Source organism: Staurois parvus, unplaced genomic scaffold (genome assembly GCF_062004578.1).
Source record: "Staurois parvus isolate SC_StPar_1 unplaced genomic scaffold, SC_StPar_1.0 ptg000005l, whole genome shotgun sequence".
In the NCBI taxonomy this organism is placed as follows: domain Eukaryota; kingdom Metazoa; phylum Chordata; class Amphibia; order Anura; family Ranidae; genus Staurois; species Staurois parvus.
Genome location: NW_028317801.1, coordinates 2790985 through 2818447, shown reverse-complemented (window position 1 = coordinate 2818447; position 27463 = coordinate 2790985). Strand labels below are relative to the sequence as shown.

At 39.7% G+C, this 27463-nt stretch overlaps 1 protein-coding gene across 3 annotated transcripts in view; it reads right to left on the bottom strand.

The window, feature by feature from the left end:
• DPP6 (dipeptidyl peptidase like 6) overlaps positions 1-27463 on the bottom strand; it is a 1666940-nt gene that overhangs the window by 18427 nt on the left and 1621050 nt on the right. For all 3 annotated transcript variants that reach the window (XM_089692326.1, XM_089692191.1, XM_089692252.1), the window contains exons 20-25: positions 17612-17806; positions 16198-16252; positions 5182-5284; positions 2912-2970; positions 1117-1189; positions 908-981 (exon numbers count right to left, since the gene is read on the bottom strand). In XM_089692326.1, coding sequence (XP_089548452.1) covers positions 908-981; positions 1117-1189; positions 2912-2970; positions 5182-5284; positions 16198-16252; positions 17612-17806 — 559 coding nt within the window. The remainder of the gene's footprint in view (positions 1-907; positions 982-1116; positions 1190-2911; positions 2971-5181; positions 5285-16197; positions 16253-17611; positions 17807-27463) is intronic.

Below are 27463 nucleotides of genomic sequence, written 5' to 3'. Positions count from 1 at the left end.
CATAATTCTCAAATGGAAGGAGTTTGGCACAACCCAGACTCTTCCAAGACCTGGTCACCAGGCCAAACTGAGCAATCAGAGGAGAAGGGCTGTGCCATTACAGAACTGAAAAAAGTGGAGGAGGTCTGAATGCACTGTATGTAGGACCTGCTTTATTGTTAGTAGAACTGTACAAGTGCTCAAGTGCAAAGTCTATTGATTAGATCTGATCTAATCAAAAGCAGCAGAATCTCTCAGAGTTCATCTCAGCAGTCCTTACAATCCACTATGGACATCAACATATTTACATATTCTTAACAAGCAGTAAAGGAGTTTTAAACAAGCCACCGATTTTTGTAGTTACAGGTACAGTTCAGAGATTCCTCCTCAAAGATCACAACAAAATCTTAAGTCTTCCAACAGTTTACAGCTACTTGTGGGTGTTTTTAGGCTTCCAGTCCTTGCTACCAGAGGCAATGAGGAGGAGTATTCTGTACCTGTTTTCTGAATATTTAAGATGAATTTCTCCACAGTGCCTGCAGCTACATAGGTCAATAAGTTGTTTTTTTTGTTACTTTTACTGCTTGTAAGGAATATGTAAACATTTTAATATTCACAGGTTGGGCACACTTAAAACAGGGATCATTATTACATTTCCTGATGTACAGATGACCACAAGAGTCAATCTTTAAAAATCTGTAAATGAAATAATCAGAATACGGAAAAACAGCCAGTGAAATGCTTACCTTCAGCATTGTTGCAATAATAACTCACACTGTGTACTAACTGAAAAGAAAGCCTGTATTTTCCTTCAATAAGAAAAGCGGAACATTCAGCAGCACAGGGATATAGCATGTCTGCTCATGTCAGTGAAATTGGCCAGGAAATAAGCTCTATAAACAGCTCAGGAAGGAAGGAAGACACTCACCAGTAAGGAATAATTGGCTTTGGCTTTCACTAAATTCGTTATAAGTTCCGCAGTGTGTTGGAAGTGGATTTTTTCTGTAAAATAAGATTAGTATCAGTAAAGGGGACAAATTAATTAAAGCACATTTTCTAACTGCTCAGTGAGGAGCATCTGTATAATAGCTTCTTATCATTATGGAATAGATTAAGGATTAATAAAGCATTACTTACCATCTGCAGTGGCATGGATAATCAAAAATTTAGCTGTATTCGATAAGGACTCACGAACGGTTATTTTGGCCAACTGTGGAAATACAGATTAAAAGAGACTATCTTCAGTAAAAGAAGAGAAAATTGGCTTTACAGAAATGACTGATAAGCTACAACAGAAAGTCATGCAGGCCCTCTGATTTAAATGGAACAAAGGATATATATTTCAGACAAATTGAATAACGTCCTATTTTAGCTGGGTGGCTGCATGCAAAAATCCCGCTTTCATTTTATTGCTGAGAAATACTAGACAATTTTAGCTGTAACTAATTATGCCATTTGATAGTTTTTTTTAATTAAAGCATATCTAAACCCAAGCACAAAAATGTAATATATTGCAGCCTACCAGTTCTTAGATGTGGCGACTCCTTTAGTTTTTCTTTTCAGGCATTTTTTCCTTTTTGTTTCACCTGGTGATCAGGTCAGTAATACCTGTACTGTCCTAGGGTGTCAAGCTTCACTTGCCACTTGCTGTACTGCTTCTATACAGAAGCAGCATTGTCACCCTAGGCTGCTTTCCTGATTTGGACTAAAATACTTTGACTATGACATGGGGGAAGGATGCTCTGTAGTACACAGAAGGTAGCTGGGAAAGCTGATAACATTATATGAGATTTCAGTTCAGTGCACAGGGTTTACGAAATTGTACTTAAAAGTAAAGTTTAGGGGTTTTTTTTTTTAGAAATAATACTTACCTAGGTGGATGCAGCTTCAATCCAATGTTGCATCTGCCCCTGCTGGCTCCAAGACTGAGAACTGAGTGATCGAAAATCGCTGATGGCTCAGTTCTCAGTGCTCCATTAGCAGAGAGCTGGTGACTGTCAGTCTCCATCTCTGCCCCCACTCCCACACTCGCTGGAGTGCTGGGCTGTGGAGGGGGAGGGAGAGGCTGGCTCAAGCTCTCAGGGGATCGCTGAAAGGCTGAGCCAGGTGGCAGTCCAGACATCTGGGTGGATCCTGACATTAAAGTCGGGATCTTTCCCAGCCTGGACTGGATGAGGGATGTTAGCCAACAGTGGACTATAGTCTGCTGTCGACTAAAAACAGGTCACAAAGAGTGCGGAACGAACTGAACTCCTGTGATCCAAAGGAGAAATACAGCCAAACGAGCTTTGACTGTACTTCTCTTTTATGCCGGCCATAGATGGATTGAATCTCAGGCCGGTTCATTAGGGATCCATCTATGAGGAGGCTGATTGTACCCAGGTTGATCCATTGATCAACTTGGGTACAACCAGCCTGTCAGATTTTTATCATGCGATTACTGCCTGTGTCTATAGCCAATAGCAGTAATCATTGTGTGTTGCCAGCCAGTAAGGCTCCCCAGCAGGAGCCAATGACTGTGGTGATGGGGGAATCGAGTGATTTTCTTACTGCAACCTGTAGTTGTAGGATAGAAAATCGTGTAATCTCTGGCATGCCTTAGGCTGAAAAAAGAAAACAAATTCAGCCACCACAAGTAAAGGCTGGTAAGCTATGACATATTAAATTTTGATCTTGTGTTTATATATTTAAAAAGAGTTTTATTTGGGTTAACTATGAAAACTAAACTATCTTTTCCATTAGTGTTTATTAGTTTTGTCATAGAAAGAGGTGTTACAGAACAGCCCAAACAAATTGAAAAGTAAATTATTAATGTATCAGGTTGTGTTTCTGGAGTGTAAGTTGTAGCAACACCGGCAATAAAACTTTAAAATTCCTTCAGAGCAGCAATTTTATTCTTATGATTGAAAAAAAAATACTTTTATTTGCGTACCTCATATGCTCCATTATCAATAGTATGTAACCCCAGGTATCTCTCAGAAAAGGCAGACGCTGAAAGAGATAGTGTGCAATGATTTAGGAGATTTTAATAATATAGTACAGTCACACAACATTCTTTTAAACTGCAGTCCCAGATTATGCAAGCATACCACTACGGTGTGAAGAGGAAAACTTACAAAATTCAAGCAGAAAATTATAAAATACTATAATGGATTCTTACACATTTTGCTTTTAAAAATGTATGCGTTCATAGACTAATATGCTGCATACATTTTTAATATTTGCCAAATAAATAAATATTTCACAAATAAACATTCAGTGCAAGGTCTTAGATTGTAAGCTCCCAGTATCAGGCCCTCCTAACCCTCTTGTATTGAACTGTATTGTTGCTGTATTGTCTCTCGTTATATTGTAAAGCACTGAGCAAACTGTCCGCGCTATATAATAATAATAATAATAATAAGGTGCTTCCATGATACCTTTTCTGTAGAGAATGCTGGACTTTCTAAAAGAAAGTCACTTGTTAGCTGCTCCAGTATGATTAATTATTGTTGTGTTTAGAACATTGCAGTGTAAACTACTGGTATGATTCACAGATATTCATTGAGTTCTGCTTTAGCATGCATAGCATTAAGGCTGACATTTCATTATGAATGGGCTGCCAATGAACTCCAATGGATGCAGCACATCACTATACACAATATTGTGTTGTCATATGTTGTGCATTGGCTGCTCCTGTAGAATGCATTTGGATGCCATTCATAATGAACATCAATGAAATGCACAGCAAATGGCCAGATACGTTGACAGACATTGTGGTAATGCACATTTAATTCAATTACAGAGGACCACTGAATCATGAAAGTTTCCAGTCAGGTGATTCTCTTTAATCAGTTTGCATGTGAATCTTAATGCAGCAATCAGTTTGGTCACCCATAGGTGATGAGGTGTAGAGTTTGGAAAACAATTGTACGAAAGTGGCAGCCTGCAGGCTGTGCACAAGACTTGTTCGGCTAATGCTGAGGAAGGTTTTCAGATATTTTCCCTGATAATCTCTTCTGCTCCCCTGAGAAAAGGCAGGATCCAGGGATGATACATAAACACATATAATTGGCTAGTAACAGTGAGCGTGATTATGAAATGCTTTCTCTAAAAAAAAAAATATTGTTCAGAGTTCATCTTCTGACATCCATCGCCTGCCTATAACCATTGTAGGACTTTGAGCCAAAAAAAAACAAAAAACAAACTGATACAAATCTCTTGGACAAAAATTGTTGAACTTGAACTGATTTCATGGAGTATTACCAGCCAGGCTATATTTGTTACCTGGTGTATAATGACATAGAGAAGGATATGTCTGCAAGAAGGACTAAAAAATTAAAGGGAACGTGTAGGGGTTTCCCTTTTTTTATTTTTTGCTGTAATATTTTTGTGAACAAAATAATGACATTTTTGGATTGTTCACATTTCTTCTTAGTCAGGTAAATGTGAAATATTGCATATAGAATTTACCATGTGCAGCCAGCATCTGGTACTCCAGCTTTTTTTACTGTTGCACTGAAGACCAGAATAGAAGCACCCCAGATAACTTACATAAAGATGAATTTCTCAGAGGAAGACACACACCCTTCTCCTGTACAAGTGGAGACAGGACTGTCTTGATCTTCCGTATGTAGGAGCAGTCTGTAGGTACTGAGCTAGTGCTGGGCTTTCCTAGGAAGCTTTGTACACACAGTGGTATGAAAGCATCCAGAATTCGATGTTTTTGGTTAAAGAAACAATTTTGTATAAAATATCCATTTGTTAGTAGAAACCTGAAAATCTTAAAAAATAAAACTGCCAAAAAAACTACACTTTCTGAAAGGCACCCTAATTAAAAACTACAGTGCCAGATAGCATCCTACAACACATGCCCTACATTATTGTGCAATGGATAAAACCCCATTATATCCATATTTTCCCACATTAAGGTGTGTTGCCAACCCATCCATAATAATTTGGCTGCCATTATGCAATGCATACTAATGCAAGATAATGCTTTGTGTTCATACACCAACTTTAACAAAATACATTGGGGTTGATTTACTAAAACCGGAGAGTGCAAATTGGAAGCTGCTTGGTTGCACCAGATTTTGCACTCTCCAGTTTTAGTAAATCAAACCCATATTGTAAATGGGTCCATAAGGTGAAAAACAGACTTTTACCAAGTTCATATGGTGTGTTGTATTACATAAAGCATTTCAGTAAATAGTACACACTCACCATAAAGTTTAAAATCTGTTATTGGAGAGAGTGAAGCGCCACACGTGAAAAGGTCATCTGCCGTTAATGTGATAAGACGTGAGCTCAAGTATCCTCCATATCCCTAAGTATTAAAAAGAGAGGATAACATTAATAAATAAGAAATTTTTCCAATAATGACAAGAAAACCAAGCTGGTCCTTCAGATAGAAAAAAAATGTCTTAACTAAAGTGAAGCAAGAATCTGGGGATGCTGTTCTCAGTTATATTAGATGAATATTAGGTATGTTGCTGATGGGCTGGATCCCCATGAACAGACAATAATAGAAACAACATACTTTTTGGGGGGTCAGCACAATAAAACACATTTAAAGGTGATATATGGTGGACTAAGCCATCTCCTGGCTTCTTGTGTCTGGTGTGATCTCTCTTCCTGGTCTTCAGATTGGAGTTTAACTCTGCCAGTTTTCTATTACGTGTATCCACTTTTCCTGTAGCTTTCTCCTTAATAAACAAGTCAATGTGCAGAGAGATCCCACATCAGGTGTGCAGAAAGGATACTAATGCTAAACTGAAAGGGTGAAAGCTAGATACATAGCTGACATACATATAGGGAAGCTTTTTTAACCACTTCATGTTCGGACACTTTTACCCCCTTCCTGTCCAGGCCAATTTTCAGCTTTCAGCGCTGTCACACTTTGAATGACAATTGCGCAGTCATGCAACACTGTATCCATATGAATATTTTAGCATTTTTTGGAGACAGATGAAACTTTATTTTGGTGGCATTTTTTCACCACTGTGATTTTTATTTTTTTTTTGCTATATAAATGAAAAAGTCCAAAATTTAAAAAAAAAAAGTGTTTTTCTTATAACATTTTGCAAAAAATCTTTCTTCATAAATCTTGGCCAAAATGTATTCAATTATCTTTTTAGTAAATAAGATAACGCAAATTAGTTTATAACCAAAAATTATAATTTTTCAAAAAATGTTTTAACTTTTTTTTTATTTTCTTATATTACTATTTATATATTATTTAACATACTGTCACCTTAGCAGTACATTAACACTGTACTACTTGTGGGGGGTGATGAAGATTTTTTTTTTTTTACACTGATTGCTTTTACACCCATAAAGACTGTAAAAGCAATAATTTCTATTTCTCTCTGGCTGCATTCTTGCAGCCATTGAGAAATACTGTGCAAACTGTGATTGGTCATAGCTTGTCACATGGTACAAGGCTGTTGTGAATAGCCTTGTACCATGTGATCTCTGTGATCATTCACAGATTTCACAAGTAGTAAGTAATGATGTCAGAAGTGACATCTTGTTTACTACTATTCATGTGATCACTGATTGGCCAATCACTGATCACACGATCGGGACCTCACACAGAGGTCCCGTACAGCGATCAGTGTTCCGCTGTGTCTTCTGGATCGCAATGCCGCGCGTTCCCAGGGAGCGTGCACAGGCTAAAATGGTGGGTGCCGTTTATGAACGGCAACCCGCTCCTGCACTGCTCCCTTCCGGCCGTTTATATACATGGGCCGGACAGGCAGTGGTTATGCTCTGTCAGACTGGACTGTTGTTGACCTGACTCTTCTCTGCTGCAGTTAAGCATTACTGCATGGGTCACCTCTCTGTTACCAGCCTGTGGTTGGGCAAAGAATCAGCAGGTTATTGAAATCATCTGCTCTCTTCTCTTGTTGATCCCTTTTAGCAGATATAGTATAAATGTAACCCATCCGATTGCTTCCCTTTCCCGAGTTCTTTTATCCAGGGCATTACAAGAGACTGATACCAAACCAAATTCAGATATTTACACTAGTTACATTTAAAAACACATTTATTTTTTCATTAATACATGAAGATATTAATTTCCTTAGCTTGGAGAGTAGGTTTAACTTTACAGAATTTTCCAAATACTGAAAGAATAAGTTCATCGATATACAGGGTATAACATGTAACATGTTACGATCTCAGCAGCCTTCCCATCCCCCTTGATGCCCACTGTGATAGCTAAAGGGGGGCTATTCTCCCCCCTCACTAGCTTTCACAATTTAAAAAAATTGTGGCCGTGCGGAGCTCCGCCCCCTCAACTGTGTCCTTCATGCACAGCATTCTGTGAATGAGAAAATTACCCAGCAGCCATTGTGGCTATTGGCTTTTATTTAGTTTTCAATGAACTGCCATGCTGCTCCACAATGTTGTGATAGTTCATTTAGCCTTCATGTCAGTAGTATCTGCTTGCTCTTGCAGGATGTAGGAGCAAGCAGATATATTGACAGGTCAGAAGGAGACCTGCATGGCACCAGCGATCTGCTGATCACTGGTGCAATGCTTTAGAGGCTTCATAAATAAAAAATAATAAATGCAACATTTTTACCTGCAAAAAAATGTGCATTTATTATTTTTTGTTAAAAGGTGAACTTATCCTTTAAGTATCAGCTTTGGGTAGATTGGACCTTTAAAATATAACTAAAGGCAAAATAATTTTTTATCTTTTGGATAAAGTGGAGATGGATTAGAACACCTGTCAGTTTTTATTACTGTCTCTGTCCCCGTTAGAGAGATTCACCCTCTGTTTGTCCTGTTTATCATCATTGAAAGTGAAAGTAAAAGTAAGTCCCAAATTTTGGGTTGTCCCCAGAAAAGTAACAGAGGGGATATCTTCCAATGGGGCACTGGTTCTGGTGATCTGGGGGTCTCCAAGAGATTCCAGGGATTTCTTCTCACTTGTTTGGCTATCATACAGGAAGTGAAAGTAAATCTCTCCAATGGGACAAAGATGGCAAAAATAAACTTTACAGGGGTTATTCCCTCCATTACTCTATTCAAAAATTAGTAAAAAAGCTTTGGCTATAGTTCTACTTTAATAACACATAATGGGGTTGATCACTAAACGTGGAGAGTGCCAAATCTGGTGCAGCTGTGCATGGTAGCCAATCAGCTTCTAACTTTAGCTTATTCAATTAAGCTTTGATAAAAATAAAAACACAGAAGCTGATTGGTTTCTCTGCAGAGCTGCACCAGATTTTGCACTCTCCAGTTTTAGTAAATCAAATCTCAATGTGTAAAGAGAGTCAAGCACTTTGTTCTTTAAGTTCAAGGAATTCTCAACCCTACACATCAAAAGCATCAATGTTTGGGTGCTCATTCTTGAGTCCAATCTTTAGGCTTGCAGCCAAACATTACAGCTGGGAAAACCTCGGCATACTGGCCACATAATAGAAAGACAGAACTCAACTACAGATGAAGAGAAAGAATGACAGAGACTAAGATGTCCAGTTATCTCCCCTCTATCATTCTTGATGTCCTCAAATGAGCCATCAAAGCGTTGGAATCCAGCGCAGCACTCAACTAATCATAATAATAGCAGTGGGCATGTGCCGCCGTGCTCTTTATTCTTCTACACAGAACAAGAAGGGGTCAAGGCTATTCAATAGAGATTTCACACGTTGCTTGTTATTACCCCTTAGGAGCTCAGAAATGGCTGATAAGCATAATGATGTGAAATAATCTATAGTACCCAATCAGATTTCAGCTTTCTAAAGTCCTGAATAAATAGAACAGTGGAAGATGATTGTTGATTAATCCATATACTTAAATTCCTCAGATCTCATATAAAGCACACAGAAATAGGGCATCACAATCCTATTATAGACAAAAAAAACCCAGATAAGCAAATTTAAATCATGCACCCACCCAGAGCACTTTTATTGTGCCATCCAATATTTATGTAGCCAATCAGTTTCCTTACATTAAAATGATGTGATGAATGAACTCTTAAAATCATCCCCCCTTTCCTCATTCTGATCTTCCTTTCCACATTTGCAGACATGAAAATCCAGGCATGTTTCCTAGGAAAGATTATTTATACATTCTGGATGCCATCCTTTACCCTCTCATCTGCACCTTTTGTTAATTTGCCTTGTACACTGCTAAATAAACAACATACAATTACCCTTTTCATCTCCATTGTTCAAAATGCTACTCTCACTAATCTCCTTCTGTTAATTTATTTTACAACTCAGTACGCGAAAATCCTTTTCACATCTATTTCCTACAGATTACTAAAACGGATTGGATTTGTAGTATCAATTATTTCATCTTTATTACACTATAAGTACTCTCAACAACTCATAATGACAACAAATTGTTCACTGAGCACCCTAGCTCTGACTAAGGTATCAAACCCATAAATTCCAGTATAATGCACTCACTTTCTGTAATTTACAACAGAACTGCTGTTTTCATTGTTGTGTTCTCATGTGCCAAACAGCCTGATGTTGGCCATATGCTAGACACACATATTAAAACCATTTTTACAATCCAATTTCTTATACTGGCCATAGACAAGCAGATACATCTGCCTGTCCTCAAAAGACCAAAAGCTGCCCGAGAGCCCGGGGTCAGTAGGGGGCCCCATGAGATGCCCCTGGTACCTTTTTCATAGGCTTTTTTGAGTTTGGGCAAGGACACAGGGGCCCCATGATGCCCTATTGCCCGGGGGCCCCATGAGTTGTCAGTCCATCCTTGTCTGTATTGTTTACATACAGACCTCTCCCGTTTCAGTGTTCCTCAGTGATCGCCAGGTGCTGGTGGGGAATCTCCGGCCAGGACCCGGTGATCAACAACTGCGACCCACAATGGCGGCACGCCATTCGGGATTCTACTTGGGGAATTAAGTAAAGTCACAGACTTATACATGATTTTGCACAGCCCTGCCGCCCTGTAGCAGTAGTTCTGCTATAGGGCGGTCAGGAAGCGGTTAAGTTGCCATTCACACCTAGTGTGAGCCTAGCCAGGCAATTTAGAGGCATTTTTTGCATGTATATATGAAAATGCATGCATTTTTATGTGCAACTTGTAGTACACAAGCAGAATTATGCATACATAGACTTTTAAACAGATGCCCTTGAAATGTGTTTTTCAAGCATTTTTCAGGCGCTTCTTATTAAATGGGGCAAAAAAAGCTTCATGCAACAGGTGACACAATGATCAGATGTAAACAGGCTCATTGAGAATAATGGGATTCTTCATTTTGTTGCTTGTCATTGTAGCAGTTTGGGAATCAAACAAGAAAAAAGTTCAACATTTAACAAAATGCTCTGGTGCGAATGGGGGTTAAGGGTCCGTCCACCCAAAAATGATGCTTCAGTTTTTTGGTAGATGCTGAACAGTCCAACTCCAGCCAAATGTTTTTTCTATTTTTTTGCCTTTAGATAAAATGGATAAGGGTTAGAATCTCTTGTCCTTATAGGAGAAATGTGCCCTTTTCCTGTTCTGCCTGGCACTTGCCACCCGGATAGGAAGTAAGGGAACATCTCTCTTCTGTGGGTTCAGATGGCCATAACATCCCGAGAGTTGTTCTGAATGTTTCTCACCTATCGAGGACAGGTGATGGTGAAATTTTTCCTCACTTTTGTTCTGACAGCCATTAGATAGCAAGGAAATAAAGAAAGATCTCCCAAATGGGGGAAGACAGTAATAAAAATGTGACAAATGCTCTAAGCCTTCCTCATTCTACCTAAATAAAAGAAAAACAAGTTTGGGTTGGATTTGGGCTTTAAATCACCCAATGGTTACACTTACAGTATTACTTTGACATATCAATAACAAGCGGGTTGCACTCCATCTGCTGCAGGAGTGGAAACACTGAAAGGTAGATGAGAACATCAAACATTCCAAGGGCGGGGGGGAATAGGGGAATAGAGCTATGTGATATAGCTGGGGCCAAGAGATGCAATAAACTAGCAAATGACTCAATCCACCAGACAACACTTATAGCTGTATTGTCATTTCTCAGTCTATTGAACCTTTACCAGATAGACCGTGAACACTATGGGCTGTGCAGTACAAGTATATGTAACAACTTCTAGAGAGTGCCTTAAAGCAGAACTAGGGACACAGACTAAAGAATATTTTCTTAGTACCTTTTTCCATACTTTGTTGCTGGCATCCCACCATTGTGTATGGCTGCATGTGTATCAATACCTGAAATGCTAATGTCATTATAGCTTGCACTTTTGATATAACTGCTCCACTTTGTGCTTCAGTTACAGAAGGGCCTGGATAGATGACCTGTCATGGAGTACATATTAGCTTAGTGGCATAGATTGGTCACCAATAATGGCGTTAGCAGGGATACAGATGGTTACAGAGCAAGTGGTAGGCAATTCGCATGTAATCTCAAGCAGCACTTATACACATAGCGGTTGAGTTACTAAAGCTGGAGTGCAAAATCTGGTGCAGCTGTGAATGGTAGCCAATCAGCTTCTAACTTCAGCTTGTTCAATTAAAGTGATTGTAAACCCTCCCCTTGTAAAGCACCCCAATCAGTTTAAAATAGAAATGAAAGGCAAAACGTGTGCATAGATATAAAAAACATTATATACACCTTTTTTTTATAAGTGATCACATACTCTCTGTTCTCAGCTGCACAAGAGCTAGGGGAGGAGAAACAGCATCACACTGATCTTCCCAGGAAAGGCTGTGGAGGGGGGTATGTCAGGATACGTCTGATCATTGGAGGAGAACACACATGAACACACATTGGAGGAGTTCCCAGAACAGTTAGAGAACTGACCAGGTTGTGCTCTCATGCCTAGTGTGGACAGGTTTAAGTAGGAAAGCCTAGCAGGAACACCAGGGATTTCACACAAAGGAAGCAATACAAAGAGAACAGGATACCTTTTCATACAAGTACAAAGTACAACAGGCACATATCAGGAGTATGAAATGTTGGGTTTATATACACTTTAAGCGTTGGCAAAAAAAAAACCTGGAACGTGATTGGCTTCTATGCAGAGGTGCACCAGATTTTGCACTCTCCAGTTTTAGTAAATCAACCCCACTGTCTGTTAACCTTCTGTTCTGTACAATTTCTTCAATGCCCAAAGTTTAGAGTAGAATTCCAGCCTAACGCTACCTAGGCTTAAAATGTTTCCTCCCCACTCTTGCTCTCTGTGCTGCCTAACCTATGTAGAAAAAAATCTGTACACTTACCTATTTTCAGTCTGCTCCAGTCTGGTCACATGATCCCCTGTTAGTGAGAGGCAGCTGCAGGGGAGAGGAGGGAGCACTAGATAAAATCTGGAAATTCTGGGAGTCATGAGGTCACTTTTAGGCTCCCATAGCCCCGGTGTTGTTGGCCCTCCTTCCTTAGCCATCACTCACTGACACAGGGGAGCTGGAATTGTGGATCACGCAGGGGCGTCCCTAGGGTTGGTGTCACCTGGTGCGATAACACTTGGTGACACCCCCTCCGACGATCCAGGATGGATCGGATCTGCGGATTGAGCATAATGGACCGGGCTCAGATCCATTATGTTCCCCAATCCGCAGATCCGATCCATCCTGCGGGGATCGTCAGAGGGGGTGTCACCAAGGGCTTTCTTTACAACTTACCTTTTCGTGGTCCGGTGTCACCCTGTATAGGTTGCATGCTGACGACACCTGCAGGATGGCTCGTATCTGCGGATTGAACATAATGGATCCATTATGCTCACCAATCTGCAGATCCAATCCATCCTACGGGGATCCTCGGCATGTAACCTATACAGGGGCAGGGCGGACTGATCATTCGAGCACTCGGGCACTGCCTGAGGGCCCGAGGTCAGTAGGGGGCCCCATAAAATGCCCCTGGTACCTTTTATAGGCTTTTTTGGGTGTGTTTTGAGTGTGGGCAAGAACACAGGGTCCCCATGATCCCCATGATCCCCAATTGCCCAGGGGCCCCATGAGTTGTTAGTCCGCCCCTGTACGAGGGTGATACCAGACCCGCTCTTATACTTTTAGTGATTGTGGATTTTGCCTCTCTTGTTTTGATTTTTTCAGAAATTTGAGGAAAAATACTTTAATCTAATGGGTAGTAAAAAGAGTGCCAGCATATTCCTTAGTTTTGAATTATGGCCACCCCTCCGACAAACGACCCAGCTGCCAAGCAAACGCTGTTTAGTTATATTATAAGAATGGTATATTGCTCTACTAAAATGTGTGTTTTATAGAAAACACAGGTATGCATACTAAAATAAAACTTGATGACATACTCCAAAAAGAGAAATAGCAGACATGCCCAGGCATGAAAAAAATCACAAAGCAGATTCTGCCTAATCTAAAATAACAAAATAAATCTCTGCAATGTTTTGTGTACAATAAGTGCAAAATCTTGTTATAATACCCGCTAAAACCTCCTGTCAATATAAGTTGAATTAGTTCTAACTATGCGCTCATCCAAACCTAAAAACTATGAATATTTAACAAGTCAGTCTCCGAGTGGCGAACAAGAGAAAGGTGACTATAATTGTAGATTTACATCATTAAACATAATCTGATTCCGAGGATTCGGCTGCAATTGTAAATGAGAGTCTGCCAATTACGGCCCGGACAAAATAACCTGTTTTATCTTCAAAGGAATTATTCCAGGAGCACGTAGACTGCATGGTAATCAAGTGCTTACTCTAATTATAAATTAGATTTAATAAGAAGCATTACAGCACTACAACACAAATAATTCAAGCCAGATTGGTGGAAACGTACCAGGAAAATGAATGCGCTCATCAATAGTTTTTGCTCAGATAATTGTGTTTTAGAATACATCACAGCGTACTGAAAGAGGATTATGTTATATAGGATTTATGTGTTATTTGTATGGGCAGTCTCCTTCCATGTAATAACTTCATGTTCTCTCTCTCATTCTAGCAGCCAGACTTCAACAGGATGCTGAGTTTCAGCATTCATAGCAACTAATCAATAGTTATATCTTAACCCCTTCACGCCTAAGGGTTAAACAAATCCTAATGCCTAAGCACAATTTTGCAACGTTGACATGTGTTAGTAAAACTGTATCATCACAACTACTTTGTACATCCAGGTGAATTATACCTTGTTTTTTAAGGACAAATTGGGTTTTCATTTGGTGGTAAATGGTAATGGATATCTCCTTATTTTTTATATTATCAAGGGAAAACTGCCCCAAAATAGTAACAAAATATATTTTTTTCTTATTTAGCTGTGTGTTTCTTGTTACTACGATAACCTACCACCAAAGAGCAACCCAAAATAAATTTTCCAGCTCTTGACGATCGCAGTGATACCATATATGTGTATGTTATTTGTTGTTTGTACCCGTAGTACAGCTCAGAAACAATAGTGCGCATTTTGTTTTTTGTTTTGTTTTTTTTTTTACATAAAACACACTGACATTGACACTAACTGACACTGATACCAATTTTTTTTTAGTCCCTGACCTTGACCCAAAACACTTACCCTGGCACTGAACTAGATCAAACCTTGATCTAGGTATTTTTTCTTTATTTTTTATTTTATTTTGTAATATTTATTTATCTTTTTTTTTGCAAATTTTTTTCCCCCTTTATGCCAGGAGTAAGAGAGATACAATGTATCTCTTCCTCCATTCATAGAGAGAAAACAAACAAGGGGGCCGGACTGTACAGTGACTGATCACTGTGATAGCCAATCAGAGGCTATCACAGCGATTTTGTGAACCAAAATTGGGAGTCCCAGGTCCCAACTATTAGAACGGACCCGGTGCTCTCAGTAAAACCACAGTCTTAGGGCCCATTTAGATAGATCCATGCATATGCATAGAAGTGTATTTTTTGTAGCATTAAGCAGGTGTGTTGTCATTGTGCACATCAACATGCATGTATTTTGTGCAATGGCATGAGTTAATGAGGCACATTTTCAATATATTTTTCACTTCAGGCTTTGGAGTAGAGTTAACTGCCATTGGCGAAAGATTGACAATACCCGTTGCACATGCTTTTCTGAGCTTCCCAACCAGGGGCAGACTGACCATTTGGAAACTCGGGCACTGCCCGAGGGCCCGGGGTCAGTAGGGGACCTCATGAGATGCCCCTGGTACCTTCTTCATAGGCTTTTTTGAGTTTGGGCAAGGACACAGGGGCCCCATGATCCCCTATTGCCCGGGGGCCCCATGAGTTGTCAGTCTGCCCCTGTTCCCAACGCACTAAAATGTGAAATAAACTGATGTCATATTTTGATAGGAACAGACACTATTATTATTATGAGGTAGTTAGCCATGTGTTTTAGTGTGTTGCAATTTGAGTGTTAAAATGCGACAGTGTAAAGAACCATTAAAGTGCTGCTGTGTGTTTGCGCTACCTTATTAAAAACATTTCCAGGAAAATCCTACTTATCTATAATCCTTACCAGCATTGCTGGTTTAACCTTCATTTGATGCTATAAATTGCAGTGCTAGTCATCAAGCTGATAAAGATGAGTATTACCAGTGGGGGGAGGGTACAGTGCTTTTTCAAGTGTTACATGAAGCTTGATGAGTCAGGGCTAATAACTCTCTATGGGAAAGTTTGTATTTTTTCTGATTGGACTGCAATCCGTTAAGTAATGCATATAGCATGACAATAGCCCACTGTTATTAACAACGGGGCTATGGAAGGTGGAGATACCTCTGTGTTACTACCAGGAAGCTTCCTTGGAAAATTTAGAATTTCCTTTTTTCTTTTTTTGGAACTCCCACTTAAAGAAATATGTCAGTTGCTACAGAAAGCATCACACATGAATCATTTTCTACACAGCTGTTACATTTGAATAGAATGCAGAATATATTTAGATTGCATATTTCTATATCACCCAACTGTCTAGGATGGAAAAAGGGACATCTTTTAGTTATCATTTTTAGGCAAAAGACGTCCTCCTTAGACAACTATCAATAATTAATATGATAAAAAACAAATTCCATCTTATTTCTAAAGAGTTATTTCATGACTGCCATGGGCAACAGCACAGCATTTCCTTTGTGCTTTAAAATGAGCAACAAATAATTTTAGAGTTCCCATGATCTGATCTGAGGTTAATTATTAGAGGATTACAAGAACAGATTGGATGAACTGCAAGGAGAACAGGTTTTTCATTCTTCACACAATTCAATAGGAGGTATCAGCGCTGCTTTTTCCTTTTCTAATTTACCTAAGCATTAACCCAGGTCATGTTTATTTTATCATTTTTAAATACCAAATGTTTGTAAATTACCTTTCCAAATACGCCAACTCTCTTCTTGTCTATGTACTGTTCTTTTAATATTGTACTAGAAGAGAAAGAAATCAGGAGAGTTATTAAATAGGAAAACATTGCAAATATTCTGCTATGATGTATACACTTATTTATATTATATTGGAATACGGTGGGTGGTGTCAGTGCAATGTTATTATGGGTCTAGGAAACTAGTTGCAATTTGCGGAGGTTGCAGACAGAGTTGTACCTCTGTTACGAAAAAAGGAGAAGTTGTCCCTATGTTCTGGAGCAGGCTTCACCTCAGCCCCTGCTATAGAAAATGCCTGCATGTCTTCCTTGTATCCGTCCTGCAGGACGGCAGAGCTCTTAGTAGAGTAAGGAAGTTCTACAGCAGCTGACCTCATTAAAACACAACCTTCCCTTGCCTCCCTCCTCCAATAGATTGCTCTCTCTCACCTCTTCACTTCTTTGGTTTAGGCCAGTGCTGCAGTGCTATCTAAAACCAGTAATGAGGGAGGTTTGGTCCAGAGTGATAAAACATGCCCTATTCTGTGATGCAATAAGGTAGTGCTTGATAGGATAGGAAGTTTCCTGGATGGTCACATGATTCTACAGGAAATCAGGGCTCAGAATGCATCTTCTGAAAATTTGAAAAGGAAGGTGCAGATTGAAGGCTGCCATGGACTAGGTAAATGAGAGATAAGTGCATTGGAATGGCTTGGACAGAAAAGACATTAGACTTTAAAAGACTTCTATTTTTTTATGAAAAGTGGAATTCTGCTTGAATAGTTGAACCTAGTCTTTAAGCTGAAGACCTCCTGTGCACTCTGCCTATGCTACACTTTTATCAATTATCATTGTTCCAAGCTCCCTCTGTAGGCTACAGAAACATCTCTTTGTCCTGTCTTAGGGTGCCCAAGTGAAAAAAAATTAAAAAGCCTAAAAAAAGACAACTAATGCAGTCACCACATCAAAGAACTGGTAAACTGCAATACAGTATATCACAGTTTAAACACAGCTAAACAGCTCTGCCATTGTAAATTCTATTTAAATTGTATTCTGAGGAGACTGATGGCGAGATCTGTGACTGAAGTTTAGGAACATGCTGAAGGGGCCTCTCAAATCTACTACACTCTGAAGTAACAATTAAACACAGGGCTTCTATTTTGAAATTATATCCTCTTTAAATTAATTAATGAGCATATTGTCTGTAGCCATTACATTTTTGAGGGAATATCTAAAAAATCATGTAGGCACTAAGTGATTCATAGTGCCAACATAGTTTCTGGTATACAATACCTTGATTTATTATGCTGTAAGTATGCCTAAATAACAACAGATTATAGTATAACTGAAATGATCATCTAGATCTATCCTTGCTTAGCTCTATGCTGCATCAATGTTCATGGATAGATGGTGCAGTGTAAATTACCTCAGTGCAATCAGCTGATCTCTTTCTTGGAAACTTCCCAGCCCTTTCTTCACTTCATGTAAAAGTTTTGTTCCTTGAAATCCACTTCCACGTCCATCAAATTTTACGACTATCGCACTATAGGAACTGACCAGCACAGTTGTCCAATCAATTTCAAACTTCTCAGACACACTCTGACTTCCTGGGCTGCCATCACTAGAATAGCAAAAAAAATATAAGAAATTCTTATTAGTAAACAACACATTATTAACCACTTGCCCTCCAGAGGATTTACCCCCCCCCCCTCCTGTCCATGCCATTTATTGAGTTACGGCGCTGCGTTACTTTAACTGACATTTGCGTGGTCATGCAATGCTGCACCCAAATGAAATTTACATCCTTTTTTCCCATGAATTGAGCTTTCTTTTGGTGGTATTTGATCGCCTGTGCGTATTTTATTTTTTGCACTATTAAAATAAAATACAATTTTGAGAAAAATATATTCTGCTACATGTCTTTGCTAAAATAAATCCCAATACGTGTAAATTAATTGGTTCACATGAAAGTTATAGCATTTACAAATGGCGGAATAGATACTGGAATTTTTTTAAAATTTTTACTAGTAATGCCAGCGATCAGCGACTTATAGCAAGATGGCGGCGGACATTCTGACACTGGGGGGAACTGACTTGGTGTCACCGACATCCCCAGTGACACCAATACAGTAATCAGTGCTAAAAAAAAGCACTGACATTGTACTAATGGCACTCGGCAGGAAGGGTTAACATGAGGGGCGATCAAAGGGTTAACCGTGTGCTGGGAGTGTTTTACATAGTGGGCCATGTCAGTATGCTTCACTGTAAGCACACTGCTTTGGATGGCTGTGCTGTGCACAGCCATCCAAAGCAGTGTGCCCGAGCTGACAGGGAGGAGAACTGTTAGTAAACAAAACAGTTCTCCCCCCGTCGAAGATTGACGGCGAGTAATCACCAGCAAAGACCTGTTGATTGACAGCCGCAGCCGCTAATGGCGGTGTGGGTTGGGAGCGCACATATCTCGCGAGCGCCCCCTACCCGGAAATGCAAAATCACGTATATATACACGTGATTTTGCGCATCCGTGCCGCCCTGTAGCAGTATTTCTGCTATAGGATGGACAGGAAGAGGTTAAGTAAATGCCGAAGTCTGAGTTTTGTTATCTCATCAGAGTTTCACTTTACCTTTTGGGCCACATTTTTCAACTTTTCATTTTCTGGGGGATTCTGGAAGGAAGAGCCTTGTCCTTCCCTGATGAGATCCCACCTCCAGCACAAAGACTGGTCTTTCCTCAGTGAGATCCCACCTATAGCACACAGATTGGTCTTTCTTCAGTAAGATCCCACTTTCAACACACAGAGTGGTCTTTCCTCAGTGAGATTCCACCTCCAGCATGCAAAATGGTCTTTTCTCTGTATCTCCACTAGCACACACCATCCAGTTTCTCCTCCAGAGACTCCTCAGTGTGGTGTCACACACTCCCACCACACAAATTTCCTATAAACAAGAGGTTTATTCCTCAGAGTGAACCTCAGTTCAACGTTACCCTATCATTCACCTACCCCCAGAAAAATAACATTAACCCCTCAGTGGCCTGATCTGCTTCTAGAGCATGTGCATCAATCTCTTGGTGACGACTATTCTGCATATAAGAATTAGCCCCTGAACATCCAATCCCTAGCTAAGCAGTATTAATCTCTCCTGTCCCCACCATGTCTGATAACCACTCAGAAAGTGGCCTTAAGCCCATGTGGATTATCTACTCTGCACTCAGTCCCCAAGCATACAATAACCCCTCAGCACCCAGTACCCACTCATCACCCAAAATATGTGCTTTCACCTCTCTGCACCTATTCTTCTGCTTATGTGCATTAAACCCTCAACTGCCAGTACCCAGCACATTACCCCTCAGAGGCCAGTTGTGAGCACTTCAGTTCGCCCTCAGTATCTAGTCCCTGCACATGTGCAATTGCCCTTTCAAGCCCAGTATATGTGTGTCAGCCCCTTATCACCCAGTGTCCAGTGCAGTTGGGCTAATCCCTCACATTTATTTAGTGTACTATGCAAAATATCAGCCTAACCTCAACTGACTCTTGTCCAGTGATCATCTCAGTTCTACTATCCCTATTCCTGTGTAAACATTCTTGGCAAAAACACCCTGTCCCATCTCCCACATCTCCAGCAACATCTCCATTGTCCCTGGACTCCATGACAGTCCACGCTAATGACCTACTTAAGTGTCTTCTTTTTAACATCTATTGTCCACAGTTTCACTGACACACTCCTCCTGTTTCATTCTGGGTCCTCCCCACAGCTTTTGAATTGTATGGACCACCTCTGAGGAGATGGTGGGGAGTGTGTTAGCAGTTTTGCAGACCATAGCACAGCTGACACACTCCCCATCATCAACACTGTTCCCAAATAACCTTCTTCAAATTCCTGTTTTCTGGATTCTGATTTTTTTTTTTTACCTCTAATCTTTCTTTATTAAATTGTTTGTTTAAACAGGTTGGCTCTCATGCTGCTAATTTATAATTATTCAGTTTTGTGAATAGGTGTTTAAATGAATTTTGAAATGTACTTCCCTACCTCTGCCATTAATTCATATGGCTATGACCTTAAAGTGATTGCATACCCTCACCTTCTAAAACAACCCATTCAGTTTAAAAATAGAAATGAAAGGCAACACATTTGTATAAATACTTTTTTTGCTCTGTTCTCAGCTTTGTAAGAGCTGGGGAGGAGACACAGTAGGACACTGACCTTCTCAGTGAAAGGCTGTGTGCAAGGGGGGGGGGGGGGTGTCAGGACAAGTCTAATCACTGGAGTAGAGCAGGCTGAGTTTCCTGCACAGCTAGAGTACTGGCCACAGTGTTTTTTTCCTGCTTGGTGTGGTAAGTTGTTATTAGGAAAGCAGAGAAACTGGCAGGAACACCAGAGATTTCACACAAAGGAAGCACTACAAAGAGAACAGGATACGTTTTACCACAAGTACTTGGTACAGCAAGCACATTTCAGGAATATTAAATGTTAGGTTTATATATTCTTTAAACTTTAATGGTTTTGTTGCTTAATATGGACAGAACAATAGCTATCATTTGTTATTCAAATGATGAACACTCCTGATGGTTGTCATACCCACCCACAACTTTCCTGCACATATTTCCCTTATCATACACACCACACTCCTGCACATACTTCTGTCCTACTCTCTGCACTCCTCTCTTGCAAATACTGCCTGCTTTCACACCCTCTTCACCCCTATCCTGCACATGCTGCCTTCTATCATACCTTCTGTACTTCTCTCCTGCACATTCCGCTTATGGTCATACCCTCTGTATGTGTCTCATGCACATACTGCCCACTGTCATACTCTCTGTGCTTCTTTCCTGCACATACTGCCCACTGTCATACTCTCTGTGCTTCTTTCCTGCACATACTGCCCACTGTCATACTCTCTGCACTTCTTTTCTGCACATACTGCCCACTGTCATACTCTCTGCGCTTCTTTTCTGCACATACTGCTTGCTGTCATACTCTCTGCACTTCTTTTCTGCACATACTGCTCGCTGTCATACTCTCTGCGCTTCTTTCCTGCACATACTGCTCGCTGTCATACTCTCTGCGCTTCTTTCCTGCACACACCGCCCGCTGTCATTTCCTCTGCACTCCTCTCCTGCACCTACTGCCAGCTGTCATACCCTCTGCACTCCTCTTCTGCACCTACGACCAGCTGTCATACCCTCTGCACTCCTCTTCTGCACCTACTGCCAGCTGTCATACCCTCTGCACTCCTCTTCTGCACCTACTGCCAGCTGTCATACCCTCTGCACTCCTCTTCTGCACCTACTGCCAGCTGTCATACCCTCTACACTCCTCTCTTGCACCTACTGCCCGCTGTCATACTCTCTGCACTCCTCTTCTGCACTTACTGCTTACTGTCATACCCTCTGCACTCCTCTCCTGCACTTACTGCCCGCTGTCATAACCTTGGCACTCCTCTCTTTCACTGCCTTCTGTCATACCCTTTGCATTCACCCTCTGCACAGACTGCCTGTTATTCCAATCACATTATTTTACAGCAGATATTGTCCCCTAAGATACATAGGGGTTGATTTACTAAAGGCAAATAGACTGTGCACTTTTCCAAGTGCAGTTGCACTCTACACGTGCAGTTGCCCCAGGCCTTAGTAAATGAGGTAAAATTCCACTTTGCAAATAATACGCAATCACATGCAAGGAAATAAAAAAAAAAAAACACAGCTTTTGCTTGCACATAATTGGATGATGAAAGTCAGCAGAGATTCTGCTCATTTACTAAGCTCTGGAGCAATTGATGCAGATTCAAAATGCAGATTACGGTAAATTGAGTGGCCTTTCTGATATTAAAAGTTAAAGAACTTGCTAGTTCACTTTTTTCTATCGCTTGCCATTGATTCATTCATTATGCATTGCACTATTGCTCTTTGTACAATGTAAATGAAAGTGGCAGAATGAATGCATGTTGTAAGCCCTAAAGATATCTGTAGAGGTTACCAACTAATAATAATATATTGTGGTTCACACATAATAAAGAAAATCTATCTATATACACATACAATGGCTAAATGGTTAGCACTTCCGCATGGCAGTACTAGGGTTGTCTGTTCGAATCCCAACCACGGCACCACCTGCCTGGAGTTTGCATGTTCTCCCTGTGCCTGTGTAGGTTTCCTCCGGGTACTCCGGTTTCCTCCCATACTCCAAAAACATGCTGGTAGGTTAATTGGCTCCTGTCTAAATTTGCCCTAGTATGTGTATATATGAATGTAAGTTAGGGACTTTAGATTGTACGCCCCTTGAGGGTTAGGGACTGAAGTGAATGTACAATATATATATGTAAAACGCTGTGTAAATTGACGGTGCTGTATAAGTACCTGTAATAAATAAATAATACATACACTAATCGGCAGCTCCAGCATTGAACCTTTTATATCCAGGAGGTGGTAAAAACAACAACAATCTGTGATGACAGCTTAGTACATGAGCTTACTATACAACAGCCAGCAGCTTAATGAGATGGAGATAAGCATTCAGAGGGAAGGATGCAAGCTCAGCACAAGAAGAAGCAATTTCGGCTTGGCCGATTATTTATTACCTCTCCTAAATTGGCTGCTCACCCACCCCTGTGTACAAAACACACTCAGAGGCAAAGATAGATTTTTACGTATTTTCTGAGAAACAATAATATTAATAGCATAATTAATAATATTAATACTGCAGTGTAAGCCTTGCAGATCCACACATAGTGCAATCCACCACAGTGAGCATGGCAAGTTCAGAAAACTCTGAGTCTAATTAGGAATCATGTCACTTAAGGAGAAGCATGTTATTTTTCATTGTCAGTAGCCTGGTTAATGAACACAGAGCACTCTTACAAGTGCAATGGTTTGATCACTATAAGCCCGGGGGCGTAAGTGAACACAAATGCTGTATATAACTATGGCTTCAAAGGTATTTAAACATGTAAAAGGTATAAAATATTGTAGGGTTCGTGAATCACACACTAGATATAAAAAAAGACAATGGGATATTAGCTTAAACCCCTATCTGAAATATCAGTCTTGGGTGGACTGACCTTTTATCAAATGACCAGAATAAAGCAGAACTCCAGCTAAAGAAATGAAAAGAGAAATGAAAAAAGCAACTTTTTCCGCATTAGCCACCTTCAGTTAGAAGCAGTCATTATTTTCTCCCTCTAGATTGCTCTTTTCTTCTGGGTTAACTGATGGCCATCATCATGAAACCCGCTTCTTCTGAGCCCAAGCTGCCATGGACTCGCCCCCTGGTGTGGTGTCATCACACAACCTGGTCTTAGAGTACTCCAGAACTATATTAAAAGCATATTAAACCCAAAAACTAAAATGTAATATATAGCAATTTGCCATTTTTAGATGTGGTGACTGCATTCGTTTTCTTTTTTTTTACGCTTTTTTTTCCCTTTATTTTCACCTGGCAATCTTGCCAGTAGATTGGTTATTTTTCACCGTCTTTTAACAGACCAGGCTGTCCAGCAAAAATAGCAGTTAGAAGATTGAGATAAATCATTTACACTGACAGGGGCAATAGTCGGGTTTTATTTATGTAAAACCTTTATCCTAAAAGGAAAATAAAATGTTGCTGTAACTGATTATAATGTGTTAGATGGAGTTCAGTTTTAATTTGTTAGTCAAGCCCATCTAAATCTGCTAGTGTATATAACACTACCAGGGGCGGACTGACAACTCATGGGGACCCCGGGCAATAGGGGATCATGGGGCCCCTGTGTCCTCACCCACACCCAAAAAAGCCTATGAAAGGTACCAGGAGCATCTCATGGGGCCCTTTACTGACCCCGGTTCCTCGGGCAGTGCCCAAGTTCCCAAATGGTCAGTACGCCCCTGAACACTACCCTTTCCCCAAACTGCCAAAGCTGCTGTCTAAATGTGTCTGCATTGCTCCTCCAATGGAGTGGAGACACTTGAAGACAAGAAGTGTGTTACTGGCCATATCACCTGGGGAAAATAAGGGAAAAAAGCCTAAGATAAGAAAACTAATGCAGCCACCTCATTTAAACTGGTTGTAAAGGAAACTATTTTTTTTTTTAGAAAACAACAAACATAGCTATACTTACCTGCTCTTTGCAATAGAATTACACACAGAGATCCTCCTCCTCTTGAGTGCCCCCCCGGCGCTCCTGGCTCCTCCTCTCTGTTCAGTGCCCCCAATAGGAAGCCAATGAGGGCACTTGTGAGGGTTCACTCCTGAGTCCCAATGCTGTGTCCATTGACACAGACATTGGGACTCAGCCTCGCCCTCTGCTCTTTCATCACCGGAGTTGACTGACAAGAGTGGGAGCCAATGGCTAGTATCGATATGGGAGGAGGAGGGACAAAGTCAGGAGAGCCGCAGCTCTCGTGCACAGCGCTGGATCGTACTGGGGCTCAGGTAAGTATAAGGGGGGGGGGGGATGAGGGGGGAGTATGTGACACAGAAGGTCTTTTACCTGAATGCATAGAATGTATTCAGGTGAAAAACTTTGAACCACTTTAAGCATTTGAGAGATTGATAAACATTTAAAACAACTATATAACTAAGTATAACTACTGTATATATACAAATGTTATTACTGGTAGTATGTGGAGATCATTTAATGTACCAACATCCAGAATATTCAAGTAGACAGAAAAAATTTAAATTGTCAATAGTTTCATATATGTATTAAAAAGCTAGTATTTTTTTATAATCAACCATTAAAACAAAGTACAATAAAAATGATTTGTACAGCACAGAATCCCCATATACTGTATGCAGCAACTTCCCAGCAAGATCCCATCAGTATGTGGTACATCAATATACAGTATTAATTTACTCATGTATTCTATCCAGTCACAATTATCTCCACAATGGGATAGTAGTCTACATTCTTAGGAGATATGGAGGTTATAAAGTCTGAACGATATAAATATATTTTAAATAGATATCAGACTGTGCCTTTGAAACACGTAGAAAATATATGTGATTTGGATAGAATTCATGAATTAATTAATATTGTATATTGGTGTGCCACGTACTAATGGGAACTCGCTGGGAGGTAGTTATGAAGATTCTGTGCATTATATTGTTGTAATGGTTCATTATAAAAATACTAGCTTTTTCATACATATATTAATTTATTGGCAAGTTACAGTTTATTTTGTCTACTTGATTATTGTAGATGTTGGTACATTACACATTATTATGTAAATTATACTGTTCTAATTCAGTCCATGTTTTGATGATGATGAGAATGATGATATTATGATGTACAATACATACTCTATACATGTACTAGGTATTGTTGTTTATTTTATTTTAGATATATATAGATATATATTTCCATTACTGCTTCATTCATTCACCCTTCATTGCAGAACAGAATTATATGTAACAAATGGGATGTATTTTTGTACAAAGCAGATTGGGTGGAGGCAATATGGAAATTTATTCGATCACTTAAAGGAAATGTGACTCTGAATTGATTTTAAGAGACTATTTTTAGTATATATAAAATAAATGGTTGTACAGGAAAAGCAGATGTCTGTAAACCCTTTGATCAACTGAAATGGATACATAAGTACACAGGTGTCAAACTGGCGACCCTCCTACTGTTCCCAAACTACAAGTCCCATGAGACATTGCAAGATTGATAGTTACAAGCATGACTCCGAAAGGCAGAGGCATGATGGGACTTGTAGTTTTGCGAGAGCTGGAGGGCCACCAGTTTGACACCGCTGCTAAGCACCTTACAATGTGCCACTTTAGCCACTTGCAAAGCTAAGCCTCTCTTTTTTTCTACTTTAATGGCTGATTATCAATAAAAACTAGCTTAAAATAAATATATGAAGTTATTGTCAATATTTTTGGAGCCCCAAAATCCCATTTTTACATATTTTTGGTCAACTAAAGAAAAACTCAATGCTTAAGGAAAGTTGTGGAGTTGGGAACACATCTGCCTAAAACTTATCTAAAGAGTCCATAAATGATGCATAAAGCTAAGTCAGCATCCATTTAGAAATAATGCATCAGCTTTGGGTGGACTAAGCATTTAAATGAAACCTAGCTCCCTTTAACTGTGAAAGTAGCAGATAATAGCATTTCAGTTCAATATAAGTTTGCCATTTCCTTCTCCTCCAAAGTATTATTCTGTATGTATGCGGTAAAATGTTAACCCAGGGCACAAAGTGGCAATTGCCACTTAAACTATGACATTTGATATTATATTGATTTATGCGTGTTCTCACCGGGCACTTCTATCTTAAATGTCCAGTTTTTACATTCCTTTTCCTTTACAAGCCATGTTTATATCTAGAAATGTTCAATTTGCTACATTCCATGGAAAAGTCAAGGTTGAAAAAGAATTTAACTCGTCATGTGAGAGACTGACATTTGAAATTTAATATTAGGGATATATTTCTGGATATTAGTCAAATGTCAAACTGGATGGAAAAAAAGCCAACACTATGCTGAAAATACACAGACAAAATAAAGAAAGAAAATGGAGAAACCCTACCGAAATGTTATTAATAGTTTTTTTTTTGCATGAAATTGTAATTTATTTTTCAACTGTAATTTATTTACATAAATACGATTTAAGGAAATTCCCATCTTTGATCTCTTTTCCCTAGTCCCTTTTGTAAGCCAAATCATTTAAATGAATGGTTGTAATAATTTTTACGCTCCTCTACATTTGTACCTCTGTATTTTGTAAAGCTGAACTACAGCTGAATACATATGTGAAATACTTATATGAGAGTTTTTTTTGCCTGTCAAAAAAATGTGTGTTTCTGTCCATTTGGTTCTTAAATTTGCACAGCTCTACCACACATTGTTTTTAAATGAATCCATGGCATTCTTTGATTAAATGAAGTATAGAGGTGGGGTCATAATCTCACAATCTCCAACTTGTCCATTCAAAGAACACCTTGGGAGAGATTTATTAAAACTAGTGCACTCAGAATCTGGAGCAGCTCTGCATGGTACCCAATCAGTTTCTGACTTCAGCTTGTTCAATTAAGCTTTGGCAATAAAACGAGGAAGCTGATTGGTTTCTATGCAGAGTTGCACCAGGTTTTGCACCATGCAGTTTTAGTAAGTAACCCTCCTTGCTGCTATCACTGTAGTAGTGCTGAATATTACGGTGAGTGCCAGCTTCCTCAGAGTTTGCTAAGGTATGAGATATGCATACTCACATTGGTATAGGCTGGATCAATGTAAATTTGCAATAAGAATCATACATACAGTTCTGCTTTAAATACAAACTTCCTGCACAGATCAATGA